Source organism: Zerene cesonia, unplaced genomic scaffold (genome assembly GCF_012273895.1).
Source record: "Zerene cesonia ecotype Mississippi unplaced genomic scaffold, Zerene_cesonia_1.1 Zces_u004, whole genome shotgun sequence".
Taxonomy (NCBI): domain Eukaryota; kingdom Metazoa; phylum Arthropoda; class Insecta; order Lepidoptera; family Pieridae; genus Zerene; species Zerene cesonia.
Window position 1 is genome coordinate 1787057 of NW_024045134.1, and position 22334 is coordinate 1809390.

General features: G+C 34.8%; 1 protein-coding gene across 1 annotated transcript in view; it reads left to right on the top strand.

Annotated features, from left to right (window-relative positions):
- Window positions 1–18537, top strand: part of LOC119838753 (mucin-17) — a 59337-nt gene extending 40800 nt beyond the window's left edge. Inside the window, exons 6-19 of the mRNA XM_038364852.1 lie at window positions 5240–5369; window positions 6087–6272; window positions 6480–6702; window positions 7214–7319; window positions 7703–7807; window positions 7892–7980; window positions 8714–8836; window positions 9520–9728; window positions 10200–10311; window positions 10493–10631; window positions 10875–10991; window positions 11988–12215; window positions 12964–13107; window positions 13340–18537. Coding sequence (XP_038220780.1) covers window positions 5240–5369; window positions 6087–6272; window positions 6480–6702; window positions 7214–7319; window positions 7703–7807; window positions 7892–7980; window positions 8714–8836; window positions 9520–9728; window positions 10200–10311; window positions 10493–10631; window positions 10875–10991; window positions 11988–12215; window positions 12964–13107; window positions 13340–18071 — 6643 coding nt within the window. The 3' untranslated portion in view covers window positions 18072–18537. The remainder of the gene's footprint in view (window positions 1–5239; window positions 5370–6086; window positions 6273–6479; window positions 6703–7213; window positions 7320–7702; window positions 7808–7891; window positions 7981–8713; window positions 8837–9519; window positions 9729–10199; window positions 10312–10492; window positions 10632–10874; window positions 10992–11987; window positions 12216–12963; window positions 13108–13339) is intronic.
- Window positions 18538–22334: the final 3797 nt, after the last annotated feature.

Below are 22334 nucleotides of genomic sequence, written 5' to 3' on the forward strand. Positions count from 1 at the left end.
TACATGTATTGTATGATATTTCTTTTATTTTTATTTACATTTATAGTTAAGTAAATGTTAAAGATGTGTTAAGGTCAAGGCAGTCTGCAATCGCATGGAATCTGGTTTGTCTGTACCGGAAATGAGACAAGCGTAGTATCATATTTATAGGTGTATCAGACGACATTGGTATAATATGTATCTCGATACATTATTGAAGGCTTTATTAATCCACTAGCCACTCGCCCCAGCTTGTGGGTTGTCACGGGATAAAAACAAATTAAAATATTATAGCCACTCAGTAAAGATTCAGCTTTCTAATCATGAAAGAATTTTTCATTTCAGGCCAGTAAAGATTGGGCGCGAAAGATTTTTTGAAATCTGTCAAAGCATTACAGACATAATATATACAAACACATTTTTTTAAATATGGATTTAAATTAAGAATTTTAATTGCCATTAAGTTATTATTTTCATCAAAGAGATATATGTGAAACTGATACATAAGAGTAAAGATAGTTTTATCCTGCATCTTTGCATTATTTGAATAATTAAACTCTAAATATTAAATAGTTTTTTTGTAGATTTAAAATCAATCAATCGCCATATTGTATTGAATAGTCCTTAAATTGTAAAAGGATTTAATATTTTATACTTATCCAGTTCAATCAGGGCCAATACGACTATACCAACATAATATAACTGTATAACACAAGTAATTTGCCAACCTTACGACATCTAGTTATGTTCATTGCGACATGTCACCACTAGGTGACGCTCAGGGCTGGATACGATATTTATCGGAGACTTAACGTTACAACACACGTGTCATTTATAATAGTTATTGTATGAATGTATTATTTGATAACGCTTTAGATATTAACAGGAATATAATATCGTTTATTGTATAATAGACTAGCTTTCCCCTAGACCCCGGTTACGTCGCGTCAGTGCAAAGATATGTCCCTAGCTTTTTCTCGAATAGTTGCCGTTTCCGTGGAATTTCCGGGATGAAAAGTGTCCTGTTCCTTCCTTTCTCAGTTTCCTTAACTATCTCCATACAATTCTTTTATAGAATTATTTTTTTTTACATAATTGGCTATATTCAAAATATTATTTTTTTTATTACTCGTAAAACCTTGTGCGTACAGTTTTTTAATTCTTATTATCTGTAAACCCAATCAAATAATAATTTTCTATGCACCATGTTTAAAGAATTAATTAAAGTATATGCTTAATTTAATTCCAACATTTTTTGTTTGTCTAGTATTGATGTGGAAAAAATTCGCATTCCAAAATTTCTTATTCTGTATAACGTCACCGATTTCGAAAAACTTTTGTTACACGTGCAATATCTTAGCCCTATGAGAATACAGTTTGTAATATTCATAAAGAGATTAAAACACACAATCGTATTGAGTTATAACAGCAATAAAAGTCTGGAATCGGTCCCATTGTCCAAGCAAATCTATCGAATCTAAACCTTTTACCCCCAAGAAGGCAGGAGTTACACACCTTTTATATATACATGAAGCTTCTTAAAATGCAATGCCATTACTTTACACGTGTAAATAGCCACTCGAACGCAATCCAATAAGGGCCTTCACTGATAAAAATAAACATATTGTTAACACCATCACGCTGAATGGGCCAATATATAGACAATTTCATGGTCACTGAAGCAGGCCAACGCATGACACTGTACCAGTTAGTTACAAATCTAATTCGCGAACTAAGCGTCAGTGATCACGACAATTGCGAAACGGTGTGACACCTTAATTTCGATTACAATGTCGTGTTGGTAATATTGGAGACATGTGTGAGACTTTTGATAACGTATCTATAGATCCTACATCCTACATCCTGCCTACTACTTCCCACATTCCTACATTCCTACATTCCTACATTCCTACATTCCTACATTCCCACATTCCTACATATATTATAAATGCGAAAGTTTGTAAGGATGTGTGTTTGTTTGTTGCTCTTTCACGCAAAAACTACGGTACTCATTGCAATGAATTTGGTACGTAGATAGCTGAACAACTGGACATACATATAGACAACTTTTTATCCCGATATTCCTACGGCATACGAACTAACGCGGGTGAAACCGCGGTGCGCGGTGCGTTAGTATTTTATGTATAAATGAATGAATTAAAATTCAAAATAAAAGCGATCAAAAAACTTAAGGCAAAATGCAAAAGGCGGCCTTATCGCTAGGTAGCGATCTCTACCAGGCAACCCTTTTTAAATGCTTGATATAAGTTATTTTTTGCATTTTTTAACGCGTGTATCATTCATAATTTTGTTTCTCATCTGGAACGCTTCATGACTATATTCGAGGCTCGTTAATGATGGACTTTAAATATATAAAAGCCAATAGACATAGATTTTTTTTATGTCATAGAGCAGGCAAGCGAGCAGACGGGTCACCTGATGTTTAGTGCTCCACGTCGCCCAGTTGCACCCACAATACCAGGGGTATGGTGTGTGTGTTGCCGGCCTTTAAGAAAGGAGTAAGCTCTTTTCTTGAAGGGCCCCATTTTGAAAACGTTTGGGAACACTGCATGTGGAAGCTGATTCTAAATTTCCGAGGCAAAAAAGTTTCTTTCAAAACGAACCATTGAGGATCGCCAAATAGTCAGTTAAAATTTCTAATTTCTTAACAAAAGAACCGATAGCAATCCTTTCAACAACCCTGTATCGTTGAAATAGTTGAAATAGACAAAACATACTCTATGATTATATTAAAATGCAGCTTCTAACGTTCGAAGGCTCTGGGGATTCTCTTTCATCACACATCGTTACAGTAGCCATCATTATGTGAGTGATAAGTGAGCCAACTCCGTGATGCAACGATCAAACAATGGGACTGTGAAATTGCATGCACAACCATTTGGTGGCTAAAGAATGTACCTACTATTAATTTAGATTCAATGTTCATTCAATTACCTTTATTTTTGCATAATATTTGAATAAATATTTACCTTTATGTTTTGTGTTTAACATGCTTTTATTCTTCTATATTCTTTAACTTCACTTGTATGTTTGTAACCGACTCTTTTAGACTCGAATTTGACCCACTTTAAGGGTCATGTAATAATTTAAATTATAAATAATATAAAAAATTTAAATTTTATGACAATATTTTCATTTCATAATCGTGTAAACGTGTGTTTAGTCTTTTATTATAACTGTGTTGTGTCCTGAAAATCCTACTAAATATTATAAATGCGAAAGTTTGTAAGGATGTGTGTATGTTTTTTACTCTTACACAAAAACTGCTGAACCGATTGCAATGAAATTTGGTACGTAGATAGCTGGACAACTGGAATAGTACATAGGCAACTTTTTATCCCGATATTCCTACGGGATACAGACTTACGCGGGTGAAACCGCGAGCAATGATTATAAAACCAACAAACTTTTGTATGCGTTTCCGTCGCTTAATATTCAATACTAATTTTCATATTAACCATTTCTTAACGACGCATATCTATTAATGTAAAAAACAAAACTTCCTCTATTTTGACGTAATATAAAGTGAATAAAATAAATATTATGCTGGATAATTATGGTTTTATAGCATCGTTCATGTTTATCTAGTAATAATTAATAGGCCTACTATATAACTTGTTGTATAGTGACATCATCCAACCATTTTTGTATTCAAATAAATGGCGCGATGACTATTAGGTATTTTATAGGGGTTTATACAATATTTATTATACCTGTATGTAATTCCACACCTCGATGAAAAAGAACCAAAAAACAAATATGATAAATTATATATTTGGAATTACTTTACACTGTCTGTCCTTTTGTCTCTCTCATTATACTACTTTATGTATACACACTGTATACTGTATATACATACTGTATGTTATATTTGTTATCGTATTTTAAAATATTAACAATTCGTTAGTATTATACAAACCACCATATTATCTCTTACCTTCCTGTATTCATTTCCAACTGTTCGTAGTTCTTTCATCATCACCATCATCAGCCCATATATGTACACACTGCAGGGACACAGGCTTCTTATGACCACTAACTTATCAAATTTTATTCCATTTATACCATCACCACAAGTACAAAACACTAGAAAATCAATAAACTCTATCTTTATGCGAATTTTATACGCTCTTAATTAAAAAACATTTATCATTATCGACGGTTGAATCGAGACTTCCTTGTATGTGCAACCCGTAGGCGATACAGTAATCGTAGAGGCCTCCAAATAAGATGTGTTTATCGTAATGTATACTTACTTTAAACGTGTTCCAACCATTTGAAGCTATTCATTATATACCCAATGTGGTAAGACTTGAAGCTAAGGCGTTGCGTACAGTGGATAACGTGATATGTCAAATAAAAACGATTACTTGTGTAAGTTAAAAAGGAAGATGGCTTATAAAACTATTATTAATGTTAATACCAACTATTTCTAACAAAAATCCTTTAAATTATCAGAACTATACCAAATTTTACAACACGGGAGGCGCTAGCTTAAAAAATAGAATCTTTAAAATCAGTTCACCCAGTTGAAAGTTATCTTTTAACAATGTCAAAAAAACACAATGGAATTGATAGCCTACTACTTTTTTGAAGTTGGTTGATATTACTATGCATTTTGGTCTATGATATATGAATTGTTAACTCTGAAAACATAGGGTTATAGTCACTTGAAATAACTTATTTGCTATGTTAGTTATACAGTAAGTAGGCATATTACGAATCACGTATAACTTAAGTTATACTACGGATTTGTGCAAATAAAAAACATTTTTTTGCAGTCGACATTGACACAATCTTTTCAATATATCCACACTTATATAGTAGGGGAGCCCAAGGGGGTATTTTGGGATTTACTCGAGCACGTCAGATTATTACAAAGGAAGGTATCTTACCTATCGCTAAGTACCTACAGAAAGTATGAGCATTTAATATTGGTGGGTGCGCTCACTGGAGCCGCAGGAAATTAAAAAATATCCACAATTCTCTAAGCTTACGCTCAAATCAACAGATTAGCGAAATTTCTTTTTCTTATATTGTAATTAATTCCTAATATCTTCTGCTATCTGACGCGCTCAAGTCATATATTTTTTTTTTAATTTTTACCCTTAATAGATACGGAATTACCTTCTAAATCATAGAATGTATATTTTATTTCAGTGATATGCTAAAGCATTCAAAATAACAATACATAACGCGCTTAAGTATTTCCTCATTTGAATTTTTGTCATTTTTTCAGATACTTGGATTGGATGAATCTTCTCACATACGACTACCACTCTGCGTTCGAGCCAGCAGTTAACCACCACGCCCCGCTTTACCCCCTCGAAGAGCCAAATGAATATAGCGTGGATAATGAACTGAACATTGTGAGTAAATGTTTTTCTATATACAATATAATTTACTAGCTGCGCCCAGCATTTTCACTCGCGTATGTCGCGTTTCCGTTGGAATATCGGGATAAAAAGTTGCCTATGTGTTATTCCAGTTGTCTAGCTATTTACGTACCAAATTTCATTGCAATCGCTTCTGTAATTATTGCGTGAAAGAGTAACAATATACACATATACAACATCCATCCTCACAAACTTTCGCATTTATAATATTAGTAGGATTAAGAGCTCATTTATGTACAGTTAATGATTCTAAGAATAACATAGTGCTTACAATTATTTTAAATGCAAATGTAGGTATGTGCCGTATAAATATTTAGTTGTTAAATTTCCGTTGAATATCTCAATTATAATAGCACTAATCTATACAAATAAAACGAAGACTATTTGATAGCTTCCGCTCATTCGATTTATTACATTTGCTAGAAATATTTCATCCGTATAATTAACCCTCTATTCAAAGAAAAGAAAAGAAAAGAATCCATTAAAGAAAGCGAAAATTTAAATTGATTTTATTTGCTATAAGGATTTTTCGGAAGTCTTTGAAAGCAGTTTTTCTTTTCCATCAATAACGTTGCGAGCTGGTCCAATTCGTGCCGAAGCGTCCTTAACTTCCACATTCAGTTGAAAATGTTCTTTTGATGATCAATTTTTTCTCTTTGTAGAATTCTATACAGTATATATTACTTCCAGGATTACACAATAAAGTTCTACCTGGAAAACGGTGCGGACCGCGACAAGCTGGTGCTCGGCATCCCCACATACGGGCGCTCCTACACGCTGTTCAACCCCGACGCCGTGGAGATCGGCTCCCCCGCGGACGGGCCGGGGGAGCAGGGGGAAGCTACGAGGGAGAAGGGATACTTGGCGTTCTATGAGGTTTGTCCCCTACTATTACTGTCCACTATGCACTGTTTATTGTTCAATACCCACTGTTCTGTTAACTAAACAATGTTCATTTGTTACTGTTCTGTGTATTTAAATAACTTTATAGTATATCTATAGGTTATCGATAAAATGTATATTTGATGAATCTTAAGTTACATTTGTCGAGCATAAATTGACTGACTTTCATTAAAATTTCAGATATGTGAAGCGCTCAAGGCCAAAAGCAAAAAGCGCGCTATCGACTCTGACGAAGACTCGGAAGATTCTGATGAAGAAGAAGAGGATGAAGAGTGGACGGTGATGTACCCCAACAAGGACGCGATGGGACCCGTGGCCTATAAGGGGAACCAGTGGGTCGGATACGACGATATCGACATAGTTAAGAAGAAGGGCGAATATGTCGCTGAGAACGGCCTTGGAGGTATGTTCAAATACAGAATTCTAATTGTGTTTTTGCTTATTATTCTGATTCTGATTTTGATCTTGAATCTGATTCTAACTCAGTTTGTGATTCTTTTTGCGACACTGATTCTGATATTGATAACTATTCTTAATCTTGTACTGGTTCTTATTATTTTTTCTTTACTCTTGTACTTATACTGATTCTTACTCCGATTATGATTCTGGTCGTGATTCTGATTTGTTATTCCGATGGTAATCGTCCGATTCCGATACTTAATTCTTAAATTTGGGTTTTAATACGATTTACGATAACAAAATCCACAATTAAGTTCAATCTAAATTTTGTTGTTTTTTTATCTACCTGTTTAGTTTATATTGCTTTTGAATTGATATTTGTGTACCAATCAAATTAAAACTAAAACCAAATAAACATGAGTTCAAATATAAAATAAATTTATTCCTTATTTCTCATCCATTATAAATCTGATTGTTTTTTTTTATGAAATAATATGAAAATTCTTGATTTCCAGGTATTATGTTCTGGTCTATCGACAACGATGACTTCCGCGGCGCTTGCTACGGCAAACCATATCCGCTTATCGAGGCTGCTAAGGAATCTTATATCGCTAAGTTAGGGTAAGTTGCTTTTAAGTTACTTCCAAATAAGGTGTTAAAATTAAGATTTTGATTATGTAATTGATGAAAATATCTATAATGAATATAAAATGTCATTTGTTACACAATTTTTTATATTAAAGTTAAATGTTAGATTTCATCCTTTATTATATAAGGATATCCGTCCTCTCAAATATTTCATTAGCTTTGTACGACATTAAAAAAATTTTACGTACTGTAGTTTTTGGTAACAATTATTCAATTATATGTACCTATAGTTGCTATTTATTATAAGGCAAAATTTATAATAAGGCAAAATTACAAAAATATGAAAAAAAAACTGATACAAAAACAAATTCGATCACAAAATTAGAATCTACTAATAAAATCCTACAATGTCCCAGATCAACACAAAACACGGTGACAGAATCTTCCAGGCCTTCATCATCAGGATCCAGGAGGAGATCCAAACCTCGCTCCACCACCACCACTCCCAAACCATCCTCCAAGTAAGATCTTATTAGCAATTGTTAAATTAATTTGTTTTTTATAGCGTTAAAATGTTTTATAAAAAAAATTGTATTCTCTTACAGGAGTAGACCAAAAACATCGGTTCAGACTTCGACTCCCGCGTGGAACATCATCACACCGGAACCGCCCACCACTCCGGATCCCGGATCCGGTAAGTTGACATTTTTTAACTTGCAGCTAACTTCTTGCTGGGACAGCTAGGCCTCCTAAGAGGGTTCAGGTCATAATCCACCACGCTGGCCAAGTGCGTGTTGGCAGATGTCACATGTTGTCGAACTTTTGATTCTTGGACATGCCGGTTTCCTCACGATGTTTTCCTTAACCGTTTTAAGCAGTGGTGATGTTATCCACATGTATAAATAAATTGTAAAATCAATTTATTTCCTGCACGCTCGCCCGGTCTCAAACCCCAACTTATCGATGTTGAAGTCCGAGTCCAAAGTTCTCACCATTGAGCCACCACTGCTCATGTGTTTAAAATTATGTTTTTTTAGGATTATAAAGTAGATGAGACATTTAGTTGCTTATGCTCGTACAATCAACTTATTTATACGCTTAAATGTTAACATATAAGCGTGTTCTTTAATCAACATCTGACGAGGTTGAATTGTATGTTTTTTTTGTAGCAGAAACTTTTTTGAGCTGCATAATATTACATCTGTATGTTTTTTTTTAATAGAAAATTTAGTTGCGTCTAACATTATAGTTTTTTTTTTTACTTTTTCTTTAACTGTATAATATTATATCAGTACGTTTTTTTTATAGCAAAAAATTCTGTCGCTTTTATCATTCTAGCAGATCTCATTTTAGTATTTTTTGCTTTTTTTGGACTATTTATTGTTTTCTGAAGTTTTAAATATACGTAATTGTCCACCCATGAGCAGACTTCAAGTGCACGGACGAGGGCTTCTTCCCGCACCCGCGCGACTGCAAGAAGTACTTCTGGTGCCTGGACTCCGGCCCCTCCGACCTGGGCATCGTGGCGCACCAGTTCACGTGCCCCTCCGGTGAGCGGATTTTGTTTGTTTGTTTTTTTTTTTGTTTCAACCGACTTCAATAACAAGAGAATGTTTTGTTATAAATTTTCACGGGGTGAACTGTTTTGGACATATGTTACCAAGTATTTTTGGTGAAAATATTTTTTTCGAGCAATTATTTTTAATAAAAACTAAACCATATTCGAGTTTTCAGAACTAGACCAATAGTATGTGACCTCACAATACTAGCTTTCAAATAAAAAAAAAATATCAAAATCGGTGCATCTGTTCGAAAGTTCTGAAACCATATCAAACCCAAAAAATACAGTGGATTTAAGAACTTCTTAGTAGGAGTTTTGAAGTGGGTCTAGAACAAATGCAAAAACCATAATTTAAACTAAAATACATACAAATATTAATTACTAGCTGCGCGCCCCCGGTTTCACCCGCACAAGTCCGTACGCCGTAGAAATATGAATAAAAAATTGTCTATATGTTATTCCAGTTGTTCAGCAATCTACGTACCAAATTAGATAGCAATCGGTACAGTAGTTTTTGCATGAAAGAGTAACAAACATACACACATCCTCACATACTTTCGCATTTATAATATTAGTAGGAAGTAGGAAGTAGGATAGTAGGATTAATTTACATTATAAAGTGTACGATTTTTCACAACTTCCATAAACTCTTAACACAACTTATATCCCCAGGCCTCTACTTCAACAAAGCGGCGGATTCCTGTGACTTCGCTCGCAATGTGCTCTGCAAGAAGCCCGCCGCGACCACGAAAGCGCCCACCAAGGCGACTACGACCACGACCACGACCGTGACCACGACCACGACCACGAGGCGGCCGGTCCGGCTCACGTCCAAGAGCTCGCTGTTATTTAGGACCTCTACTACTACTCCGGAACCTGAGGTAGTTTTATAAAACTAAAAACTAAAAAAAATACTTTAGTATGTTTATTTGGTTAATCTCGTGAACTGCTTGATTTCTTTTTGCATATTTTTTAAGTATGTTTCCAATTGCATTCAATGCTATTGAAATCTAAAAAAGATATGGAACTGGATTTAATGGTGACCATATTTAAATAATTAATTGTAACATAAATCTTGTACAAGTGTTATATCTTTCATATTCAGAGACAAGATGCAAACTTCTTAAGAAAAAAGTTGCAGCCTTTGTAAATATTTATTGTTCTTAATTTAATTTACTCTTATATATATTTAAAATAATGCTTTAGAAATACTAGATTTTGTGATTTTGGGTCGAGTTTGATAATGCCAGTTTTAAATATCCTTTTTTTCTGTAAAAATAAATACCTCCCTATTGTTTTTTTTACATATTAATGTTCACCATTTAACCATTTAAATATTATTGAATTTACAGCTAAGTGAAGAAGAAGAGGAATTCTCAGATGAAGAAGCTGATGATGCGGCCGATGTGGAGGCTGAGGATCCCAAGGTGATCAAGGAACTGATCGATCTTATTAAGAAAGTTGGTGAGTGTTCTTAATGATGATGGATTTTTAATATTTAAATAACAAATGTAAAGTTAAAATTTATCTTATAGTCTATAATTATTCTTAATATTAATAGATAAATAAAAAAACAGTACCATATCTAGTCTAATTACTGCATTTTTTGGTATTTTCTAACATTTTTACTAATTTTCCCGAACAGGCGGTGTGGAGCAGCTGGAGAAGCACCTGCACCTGGCGGAGTCGGGCGCGAGCGCGGGCGAGCTGGTCACCACCACGCCTTCCAACTTCAACAAGAAGCTGTACCAGAAGGTGCTGGAACGCGCCCGAGGGCAGAGCAAGTGAGGATTATATTTATTGTTGAGACAAGGATCGTTTGAAGGAAAGACTTGAAAGAATTTGAGTAGAAAAAAAAAAGAAAACTTTTGACAAAATCGAATCCGAGCCTTTTCTTTAAAAAGACATTTTTTTACTTCAATCACTAGGCAGGATTCGAACCTGCGTTTTTTTGTCAGACCGTAGCAAAATTTCTCACCTCTTACTTTGTTCGCAGTCGGTTGAAAATAAAATGAATTAAATTTCAGATACAACAGCAACACCATACCAACAAGCGGAGTTCAGAACAGTCGGCGCGGTCCGCAGAACGCCGGACTGCAGCCCTCGCCCGATAATGATAAGACTTACAGAAAGGAGAGGCCACAGTAAGTTAACAATAAAATATCTGCTAATATTTCAGTCTGTTACGAGCTCTATAATACATAAGTTTTAATTTAAGAACAATTTTAATGAAGAATTAAAATCCTATCCTATTATTATTATAAATGCGAAAGTTTTTAAGGATGTGTGTGTGTTTGTTGCTCTTTCACGCAAAAACTACTGAACCGATTGCAATAAATTTGATACGTAGACAGCTGGACAACTGGAAAAACATATAGGCAACTTTTATCCCAATATTCCTACGGGATACGGACTTACGCGGGTGAAACCGCGGGACGCAGCTAGTTTTTAATAATTTCTATTAAAAAAGATTAAGAATCGTATATCAAGGTATTTAGACTAGCTGTAAATCGTGTCGCCACTCGCGTCGTACCCGGATAAAAAGTAACCTATGTGTCAATCCATACTATATATAAACTATCTCTGCACATTTCATACAGATATGATGAGCTCATTTCGCGTGTCAACAAATATCCAAACATCCATACTTACAAACTTTCGCGTTTATAATATTAGTATGAAGTAGATATGCCTTTAAAGCATTAATATTCCAAAGGATTTTTTTTTCTGTATTATATTAATTTTTTTTTTAATATAATGAAAGAAAGAAAGAAAGAAATAATGTTTATTTAACACCACCACATTTACAGTTAAATTAAAATTAAAATTAAAAAGTGAACTTATGACTAAACGGTGTGGTGATAAAAAGGATATCTACTCAGCGTGTGCTACGCGTAATGCGCAGCGCTGATTTTCAGTATGGAATTTATTATAGTAATGGAATTTTCTCTTGAAAATTAAATAGAGCTTTGTGTTCTGTAAGAAAAAAAATCGAAACTAAATGGTCTTCATGCACTTCAATAGGACATGAAACAGAACCTAGAGGAAACAGACCAAAAAACTCCTATTTATGTTTAAAACTAGATAGTCCAATCAAAGCATCCAGCTCAAAGTCTTAAAACCTAACCTTAACTTTATAGGTACGTCACAATAAACCGATCTAGACAGTCCACCACACCGGAACCGCTGGAAAGTCTGGAGCAGAATGAAAGCGGATCTGATGAGGTCCAGGACACTCCCACCAGCTCGGAGACCAGTTCCAGGGGGCGGGAGAGCATCAACATCTCCAGGGGGACCTCCAGACCGCTGCAGTATGTGAATATTCGGAGGAACAGACCGACTACGGAGAGCGACGATATACCCTCTAGGTAATTATATCATACTAGCTGTTGCCTGTGGCTTCGCTCGCGTAGTCAATAAGTAGTTACACTAGGTTTAAATATAGCGCTATCTATCGGAATTTATACATAGCATAGCATAGAAGCATAGTAGAAGTAGAAGCATAGTAGAGAAGCATAGTAATTTCATATGATCATCATCATCATCATATTTTTTTTTCCTTCAAAAAGAATCTATCAAAATATAAAAAGAATTTATAAACTAATAAAGATTCTTTATTGTGACTAAAGAATTTTTGAAATATGTCCAACGGTGTTCTCGTGAAAACCTTACCAACATACAGAAACACAATAGTTTCCTCTTTATAATATTAGTGTAGACTAGCTGTGCCCCGCGGTTTCACCCTCGTAAATCTGTATCCGGTAGGAATATCGGGGTAAAAATCTATGTGTTACTCCATTTGTCCAGCTATTTATGTGCCAAATTTCATTGCAATCGGTTCCGTCGTTTTTGCGCGAAAGAGTAACAAACATCCATACATACATCCATCCATACTTACAAATTTTCGCGTTTATAATGCGAGTAGGATAAACAAATGAACCAATGGGTCGCGGTCGAATTATAACCAGATCCCGTGGCCCCTTCACTAATGCGGTTCGACGGAAAACAGTGGGGTTTTGGTCGGTAACAATCCGACATAACCCACCGTCACGGGTATCTATGTAAGATTTCCCCACTTAAAAAAAAAGAGGATAAACAAATGAACCAATCACCCAGAAACGCGCTATTCGACCGCGCGCCGCTCGTGGCGGTGGAGGAGGCGGCTGGTTCTGTGGACATCAGCTCGCGCCGGGAGACCACCCCCGAGTACGTCACCATCAGACGCACCAGACCCACCACGGAGGAGACCTCCACCGTACCGTAAGTTTTCTCCCCATTATCATACTTATTACCACTTCAATTGATAATTACTATCTATATTTTCAATTTTTTTGTGACTTGAACATGCTATCCGTTTGTAAGGAATATAACAGAATACATTGTGTTTTAATGTTACCTCTCAATAATATTAAATCAGCCGATATTTTATTGTCAAAATGATATATTTTTAACTCTATAAAACGTTATCATAATAATGTCTTGTCTGTTACAGATACCAACAATCTGATGAAGAAGAGTCGCAAGAATCCATTTTAGAAAGGGAGATCACCTCCCCGTCGCCCCAACCACAATACTCTTCGATAATTCGTACTCGATCCACAACTCTCTCACCACCGGAAGAAATAAACACGCCCGAACCGACGACAATTCTATCCGTTCAAATATCTTCATTACTGAACGCTCCAAACCCCACTGAAACCGAAGAAACAGTTCAAACAACCGAAGCTGAAGTTACTTCGACAACACAACCAACAACCACAACAACAACAACAAGTCCAACAACAGCCGCACCGACCACACGTCGTAACGCACTGCGGCGTCGAGGATCAACAACACCCACCACAACAGCGCCGACAACAACGCAGGTAAGCTCTAGGAATTACTCATTTATCCGCCGCCGTAGACCTTTATCGCAACCCAACGATATATCTGACTCGCAGGAAGTTAACGAAATTAGTAGGAAAATAAGATCCACCACGCCTGATAGCCGGGAAACTGAAAACAAACCTAGTCCGAGGAATGTGCAAATTAGGAGATTCCGTAGTAGGTTCCAAACGACGAGTAGTGATGATTCTGTACCAGCGGCTGCAGCTCAAGTGCCGAGGGGTGAATTTAGACCACAATTAACTCGGGATGAGGTCTTATCGCTGACACCTATCGACGTAGATGAAAAGCAAATTTTAGAAAATGACGAAGATTCAGAAGAAGATGTGAGCCCTCGCAGTCGTGTTGCCACTACTATTGCTGACAAAGCAGAAGATAGTGAATTTTCTGCAGCTACAATCGACGAGAGAAGGCCTAGCATTATAACGAGAGGTCGAGGCAGGTTTGTGATCACCACAGAATCACTGAAACAGTCTGTTACTGAATCACCACAAAGACGCCCCACGTTAGCAAGATTTACTCCGAGACCCTTCGGTAGGGCGGTGACAAATGCCCCATCTACTGAAAATCCCAATGATTTAAACAACGCTCAAACGGAAAGATCAAGAAACCGTGCCCGCTTACCTTTTACGCGCCCAAGAATAGGAGCACCTTCTAATTCTCCAGTGTTACAAGCCCGAAAACTGCCTTTCCCCTCCAGGGTTTCAAGTACCCCAATTCCATCACCTGATAAAAATGAGGATGAGTTGGAAAATCAAGATGATATAGCTCTCTCCGAAAGCGCTATAGAAGAAAAGGAACACGATGAAGAATATGATGAGCCAATCGAAACAACTAAAGCTCCTATCAGGCAACGTGTAACGATTAAAAAGTTCCAAAACCCTGACAGTGGACTTATAAATGAATCTGTTGTTGATGAAACTGGTAAAAGAAAGTTCAGAGTTATTCGAAGACGACCAACCACTACTACCAAAATTGAAACCACAGAACCTGCAACAACTCCACCGACGAGAAGACGTAAAATCATAAGGAAAAAAATTAAACCAATTGAAGAAGATGAGATAATACCCACAAATGTACCGGTTATAAATGCTGGTTTTAGAGATGTTCCTCCAGAAGTATTAAACTATGGAGAAAGAACAAAATCAACAACTGCAACATTACCTGAAACAACAACTGAAAATGAGGACTCAATTACGGACACAATTATAACAGCATTCAAGAATAATTTTGACTTAGTAAAGATAAAAACAAACGACGGCGGCAAAAATCAAAACGAAGAAGATAAAGATAGCACTAACATAGAAAACAATGAGGGCGAAGCTGAAGATGAGGATACAAATACTGAATTAAATAATGAAAATCTTCAAGAAAATAATGATTCTGATGATAAACCTAACATTACAGTTGCAGAAGAAGATAAAACAATCAATTTATCCGATTTAAACATTAATAATAATATAAGCTCAGCATTAATAAAAAAAGACGATGACTCTGCTAAAGAAACTACAACTCCCACTGAAAGAACAGAAGCTGTTGAAATCATTACAGAACCCGTTCCAGTGAGCCCTGAAATTAAAGAAGATAGTGAAGATTTAACGAAAAACAATAATAACGAAAATGTCTCAGACTTGAGTAATACAGGGAATGATACTTTAATAAATAATACAATGAACGAATCAAATCAAAACCAAACGTCTGTATCCGAAAGTGACGTAGTTACTGAAACAACAGTAAGCACAACGCAACAACTCACATCACCAACAGCAAGGTCAAGATTGCCTTATCGTCCATCAAAAAGATTATTCACATCTACAACAGAATCCTCTGTACCTTCCAGCAGTAGAACATTTAGTCGTAAATACAATCCAGGTGCATATACAAGCCCATCAACAGTAGAAAGGCCTAATTCTTTCAGAAGACCCACTACTAAACGACCACTCTTTTCACGAACCTTTACAAGAAGAACTTTCCCTACAGCAAGAACAACTCCAAGGTATCAACAGGAAGAAGAAGAAGAAGAAGAATATTCCGATGAAGAACTTTTAGAGGAAGAACCAGAAAATCCTTTAGTGTTTGTTCCTCCCAGCAAGTTATTTACGAGAAAACCTGACTCTGAAGAGTATGAAGATAATGAAGACGAAGATCTGGCACTAGAAGACGAGGAAGAGGCTGAGGATGAAAATTACGAAGACGAACCACAAGTGAATCGCTTTGTTCCATCAACCAGAAAACCTTTCTTCAAACCAAGGATTGTAAACTCTAATACGTTTAGAACTTCAACATCGACCACCGAGCTACCTAAACCATTAATTGTCAACCAAAATAAGACTGGAAGTGTTAGCAGGATTGCCAACAAACCAATAGATCTTACCAAAAAACGCGTACAAAATGTTCCAATAGGATACAATGCACCGAATGCCAATAAGACGCAAGGATTAAACATAACTAAATCTACTCCAAGTGGTAAGGAAACTTCACCAACAACCACTGCTTCACCTGAGCCGGAATCTAATCCCACAACAACTGAAAACGATGATTACTTGACAATGGATGATATAACTACAACATCATCCGATTTAAACAATACTAAAGTTGAAAGTGATTCGACTACAAATACCTTAGAATTTGAGACGGTAACCTCAGAAATGGAAATTGATAACAGTACAGACGATTACTTAGAATATACGACAAATTATCCAAGTACCCAGGAATATCCTGTTTATACACAAACTGAAGTTGACGTTGATAAAGCCACTTCAGTAGATACACTCGTAACGGATAAACAAGATATAAACCAAATAACAACCACTGAAAACTCAGCGGAAGGTACCACTAATATTCCTCAAGTATCGCCTATTATTAAAACACAATTTGATAAGCTATTTTCTATAAGCAGAGTTGTAGAGGTATCATCAAAATCAGAAAAACACAGATTAAATAAAAACAACGAAACAACTCTTATTGAAGAAGGGCAAGTTGTTGTGGAAAAGAAGCCAACTGTCGACAAAATTGGTGAAGTTAGTAGATATAGCCTTATAAAAATTTTCGAAGATGAAATACCAATTTATCTTACAAAACTCGGCCATGTATATCCAGTAGATAATCCACCCAATAATCCAATTCGAATCGATGAAGCAAGAAATGCGAGGGCTCTTTTTGACTATTCAGATGCACCTAAGGAAAATCTCGTTGCTTCTGAAAGTATGAATGAAGCCTATCGACATGTGAACAAAATATCGAAAAACATCAAAGGTGTTGAACAAAGCGTTGGGAAAGGACATGTTGAGCATATAAATGATGATGATTTTTTAAGTTTTATAAATGATGACGATAAGAAATCAGATAAGTTTGATGAGGATCGCTCGTATTCAAATTGGCAATTTATACCTGCTGCTTATGAGAACGAACAAAACAGACTTAATAAGCCAGCCAAAATTTTTGATGTAGTCACACCGAGAGCCATACTCACAGATCCGTCCACGTTGTCTTTAGAAGCTCTTTTCAAAACAGAAACTCCCATCATCGCAAGAAAAATGAACGACGCTAATAGTAATCATCCATTTGTAGTATATTCGGCATCGGTACCAACGCAAAAAGAAGACGCCAATATTGTTAAATTGGAAGTTCTGAAACCAGAAACGGGCCGTAGCATTGTGACATTCGCAAAAGGACAAGAGTTCAAAGGATCGACAGTAAGCGAGGACTCGACCATTAAATATCCAATTAATATTTCAGTCATACCCCAAACTACAGAAACTCCCATAACTTCTACCCAGAGTACTTCTACAGTAGCGTCATCAACCACTAGCACAACAACAGAAGCTCCTACTAGCCCAATAATAGAACTTCTTACAACTGTACAAACTACAGTTCCTGTAGAACTTTCTGCCGTATCGGAATCTATAACGACTCAAACAACACCTATCACTGATGCCCCTACCACCGAAACTGTAACTGAAGAAATAACCACTGTCAAATTGTCGCCCCTTGAAGCTAAACGGTCCAAATACTTTCCAAGAAGGCCCATCAAACCCCTCAACTCGAACGCGACACGATACAATCCAGTGCAAAGGCCCCTGAAGAAAAATAACACCACATTTACAACGACCACAAAAGCCCCGTTCAGCCCAAGCAAATCGCGTTTCTCGGCCAACCGAGCGCAAAACGTACCAGTAGATTTAAGGAAAAAAAGTACAACTAAATCGTCTAGAACTTTCTCCACGGAATCTCCTCGAACTACGACTGAAAGACGTGCGTTTATTAAACCAATCAGACCTTCGAGGCCCGCGTTTGTTCCGCGCAGGTTAACCACACCCTCTACAAATAGTGATAGCTAGATATAACGCAATAATTACTTATTTTTAACTGACTGAATAATTATTTAAATTAGACTCCAGATTTATCGTTGGGTTACGTAACAACTTCAATCTTAAACATTGAGCAAATGTACAAGATTGATGTTATGATATTAACGGAATGAAAAGTTAGCTGGGATTCTTATAATTTCGCTTGTAATCAGAAATTGATTTACATTTTGATTATTGTAAATATAGGATTGGTTTTAATGTAGTCACGTGGAGATTCATAGCTTTAATTTAGGTGTTTAGAAAGTTTTTCTTACCAAAAATATTGTATATTATTGTGTAAGCCCGTTTTGGTTAGAGACTTTCGAACTTATAGAATATTTAGAATATAAATGATATTTAATTTTTTGTGTAATTTACTAATATTTTAAATTGTTACCATGTATATAGGCAGTGATTCGGGAAATTTGTAATAATTATATTGTAACTCGAAAAAAAATTGGAATAAATAATGTTTTATAATGACATCTTCCATTATTTTTACTATATTCGTATTGATTGTTTTTTGTGTTGCGAAAAAGTTTGTATAATTTAGATAAGTATCGTATAATATTTTAACAAATATAGTGAACAAAAAATATCGAAGAAGATTGAAAAAACGAAAAATTTACACGTAAAGGTAAGTACTAATTTTCTTTAAAATGGCGGGAAATGCTTATAAAATATGGAACTATACTATACTTTAACAATAAACTTAAAATAATAAAATATCATAGAATATTAAGTATCGGTTTTATTATATATAGCAAAGCAAAGGAGTAAACTTTACACAACTCACAAATCTTATAACCTAACAATAAGAAAAATATAAAAATAATATATCATGGTTGCACTAAGAAATGATATTAAAATAATTAAACAAACAAATATTAATTTCGCCTTTAAATTACATTTAAATTTAATCGTACAAAAGCATGTTTTTTCCTTCCAATTTAAATAAACATACTTTCACAAACACCGCTATCATAACATTTGCAATATTAATAAAGCAATAACCATCATATTGCTTTCTCTGCCAACCATCGGGTTTCTCGTGTTATGCCTTACTCATCATTATGATGGATACATTATGATATGCTTACAGATTTCGTGACACGTTTTCTTAGGAAACATCGCGTCATCCACGTTAAATGATTACAAAATATTACGTGAAAATCTGTATTTATATTTGAGATGAAACACGTTGTTATCCTTAAAACAACTCCATATTTGTTGCTTATAGAATTATAATGTAGGTAGATCCAACATATACATGGTCAATCGATTTTTCCAATGAGATAAGTCGATATTTATGGACTGTGGACCAGTTGTATCCGCCCAAATTTGTTGATAGGCGTTTACGCGTAAATTCATCGCTATTAGATAATTTATATGAGATCGAAATTGTCATACTTGTATTTCATGATTTTAATAACATCGATTCCTATATAAGAATATGATTAATTATAATTTGGAATATAAGCCATAGAGTTCTATTTTATGGGTTTGGAAACATAAATGTGGTCTGTAAAATATGGGCGATATATTTATTTATTACTGTAAAAACACTTATTATAGTTTTTGGAATAACAATATTTTACATTCTGCAGTAATTATAATAAAATTGTATTAAGATGAAAAAACTGAACTAATATTTAATTATATTTACTTATTGTAATAATAGGTACCTAACTTTACATATAATATGTTCATATAACAATTATTAGTTTTAGAAAGACAAATAGTACTTTTAGTGTCCATTTCGTTAAACATACTTTCTCTTGTAAAATATTATATTGTTGTTCTTACAATAGCACAGCGCAATAATCCGGAAGATTTTAAAACATTTAATGCTCGTAGACAGTTAACTTTTATAAGACAATTAACTTTAATTACGATTGTCATAGTTTTTTATATAAATTACACATTGCTACATTCACAATAACATTCTTCATAGAGATATAAAAATAATATAATCGGAGTTATCAAAATAGGAGGAAGCTAAACTAAATCCAACTTAAAACGATTCTCACCTTCACCAAATTTCCACTCAAGCTACCGCGTAATATAAGCGAATTTGAATGAATAAATAAAACTTTCCTTTACTTTCCAATATTTCACATAAGAAAAAATATGAACCAATGGCGACCTTATTTTCACTAAGCCGAGTCCTCCAGGCAACCGTACACAACAAAAATAATTTGCAGTAATATAAGAAAATACGTACATAGATAAAATTAAGATAGATATATAAAATCAGCACGAAACACCTACTGACTATTCCGTTATTATTATAGCCATATGCTCACATAACTGACAAATTTGTTTTAAAAGCTAGAATCTAGACGTACACAAATGTATCTCTCTCATTTAAAGTTTTAAGGCTGGATTCTTTCTGCTTCTTATTACCCGTTGCTGACATGTCGAATGTGCATCCATCTCTGAGTTTCACCCCTTAGATTTGTTACACATATTATCGTTATAGGATATTAAGAGTATCTTACTTTATATTCATGCACAGTCAGATGGTACATCAGTCTCGTAGTATTCTCGTGAATTTTCGCTTTCAGATCGTTTTATTTTAAACGTTAGAATAGGTTCTTAGAATCTTAGTAGAGAATTGTACATAAAACCCATGATTTGTTAGGAATTACGATACAGAGTTGATACTAATTAGATTGATATATATCGCTTTATAATTAAATATTGCGTGCCTTGCTTCTGTAGAATTTTATGTAAAGCCTCTTATATAATGGAAGATTTTTAAATAATAATTACAAAGTTATGACACCACTCGTAGTGTCGCAGTGGCGGATTCACATACCATTCGATGAGTCAATTACTCACAACAAATTTTAGTATCTACATTATGAGCCCCTCAGCTATAACGTTAATTTTATTCTTATTCAAACCTAATCTCAGTCTAGTTCATAATTTGGAAATTAAACACTTGAAATTATATTTCAAAATTCTCGATTCCGTTTGTCACGGCAGGTGCGAACCCTTATCGATAATTGTTTTTTAATATATTGAGAAAAATAAATAAACTTAGTGTAGAAAATGAGAAAATATAAGAATACTTTACATCAGTATTGACTTTTCAGTCACCTAATTCTGAATAATAACAAAAGCAGACAATTTACAGTTTTAATTTCTTTGATGAATATTTTACACGCCGGTCGCTCCTCTCGCTTCTACCTGGTTTGGCCCGTCATAGAAACAAAATAAAATATATAGTAATAATAGATAACGATACGAGATATCGTGACCTTCTATCGGTAAAATTTAGATCGCTCTTTATAACGTCACATACAAATTCATGAACTTTACCGCTTTGTGTTTAAAAGTATATAGAAGCTTTTATGTACTAGCGGCGCCCCGCGGTTTCACCCGCGTAAGTCCGTATCCCGTTGGTATATCGGGATAAAAAGTTGCCTATATGTTATTCCAGATGTCCAGCTGTCTACGTACCAAATTTCATTGCAAACGGTTTAGTAGTTTTTTTCGTGAAAGAGCAACAAACACACACACATCCTGACAAACTTTCGCATTTATAATATTAATAGGATTTTGTTCATTTATATCCTTCAAGCCTAAGAAAGAGCATCAAATATCGTTACGTTAATTAAGATTTTTTTTGTCAAATAACAAATGTTCAATAGATTTCAAATGTGATATTTTAGTAACTCAAGTATGAATTTTTTAAGACGTTAAACCATATTTTTTGTATTTATGTTGGACTGATAACCCGTATATACCAAGTGGTGCAATGGTCTACTTTCCTGACTAATAAATCGTGGGTGTGCATTCGATAAGTGTGCGACAGCCTTTTTTGTTGAATTTATATTCCTATATGAATTAACTAAAACTAAAAACTATGTACTAAACAAGTCTAAATTCAAAACACCATTGGACCAAATGAATTCATTGAATAGTTACGCCACTACCCTAAACCTTATAATGATATACATTTTACTCGTGTAAATAAATTAGTAGGTTAATGAAACGATCTTCTTCACAAACCTGTATTATTATGTCACTGTGTTCTACGGTTTTAATAATTATCATAAAACTTCATTCATTTCATTCAAACATAGTTGGCGATAAGAACAGGTCATGCTTTTACGCATTGCATTGCTTTATATCTTTATGTGTATATAAAGCTAAAAAGAGTAAATAGAAAAAAAGAGACGAGTAGCAATATAAAGAGTTCCATAGAGATTAAGGGAAATCTATGTATTATCATCTCTTTAAAAG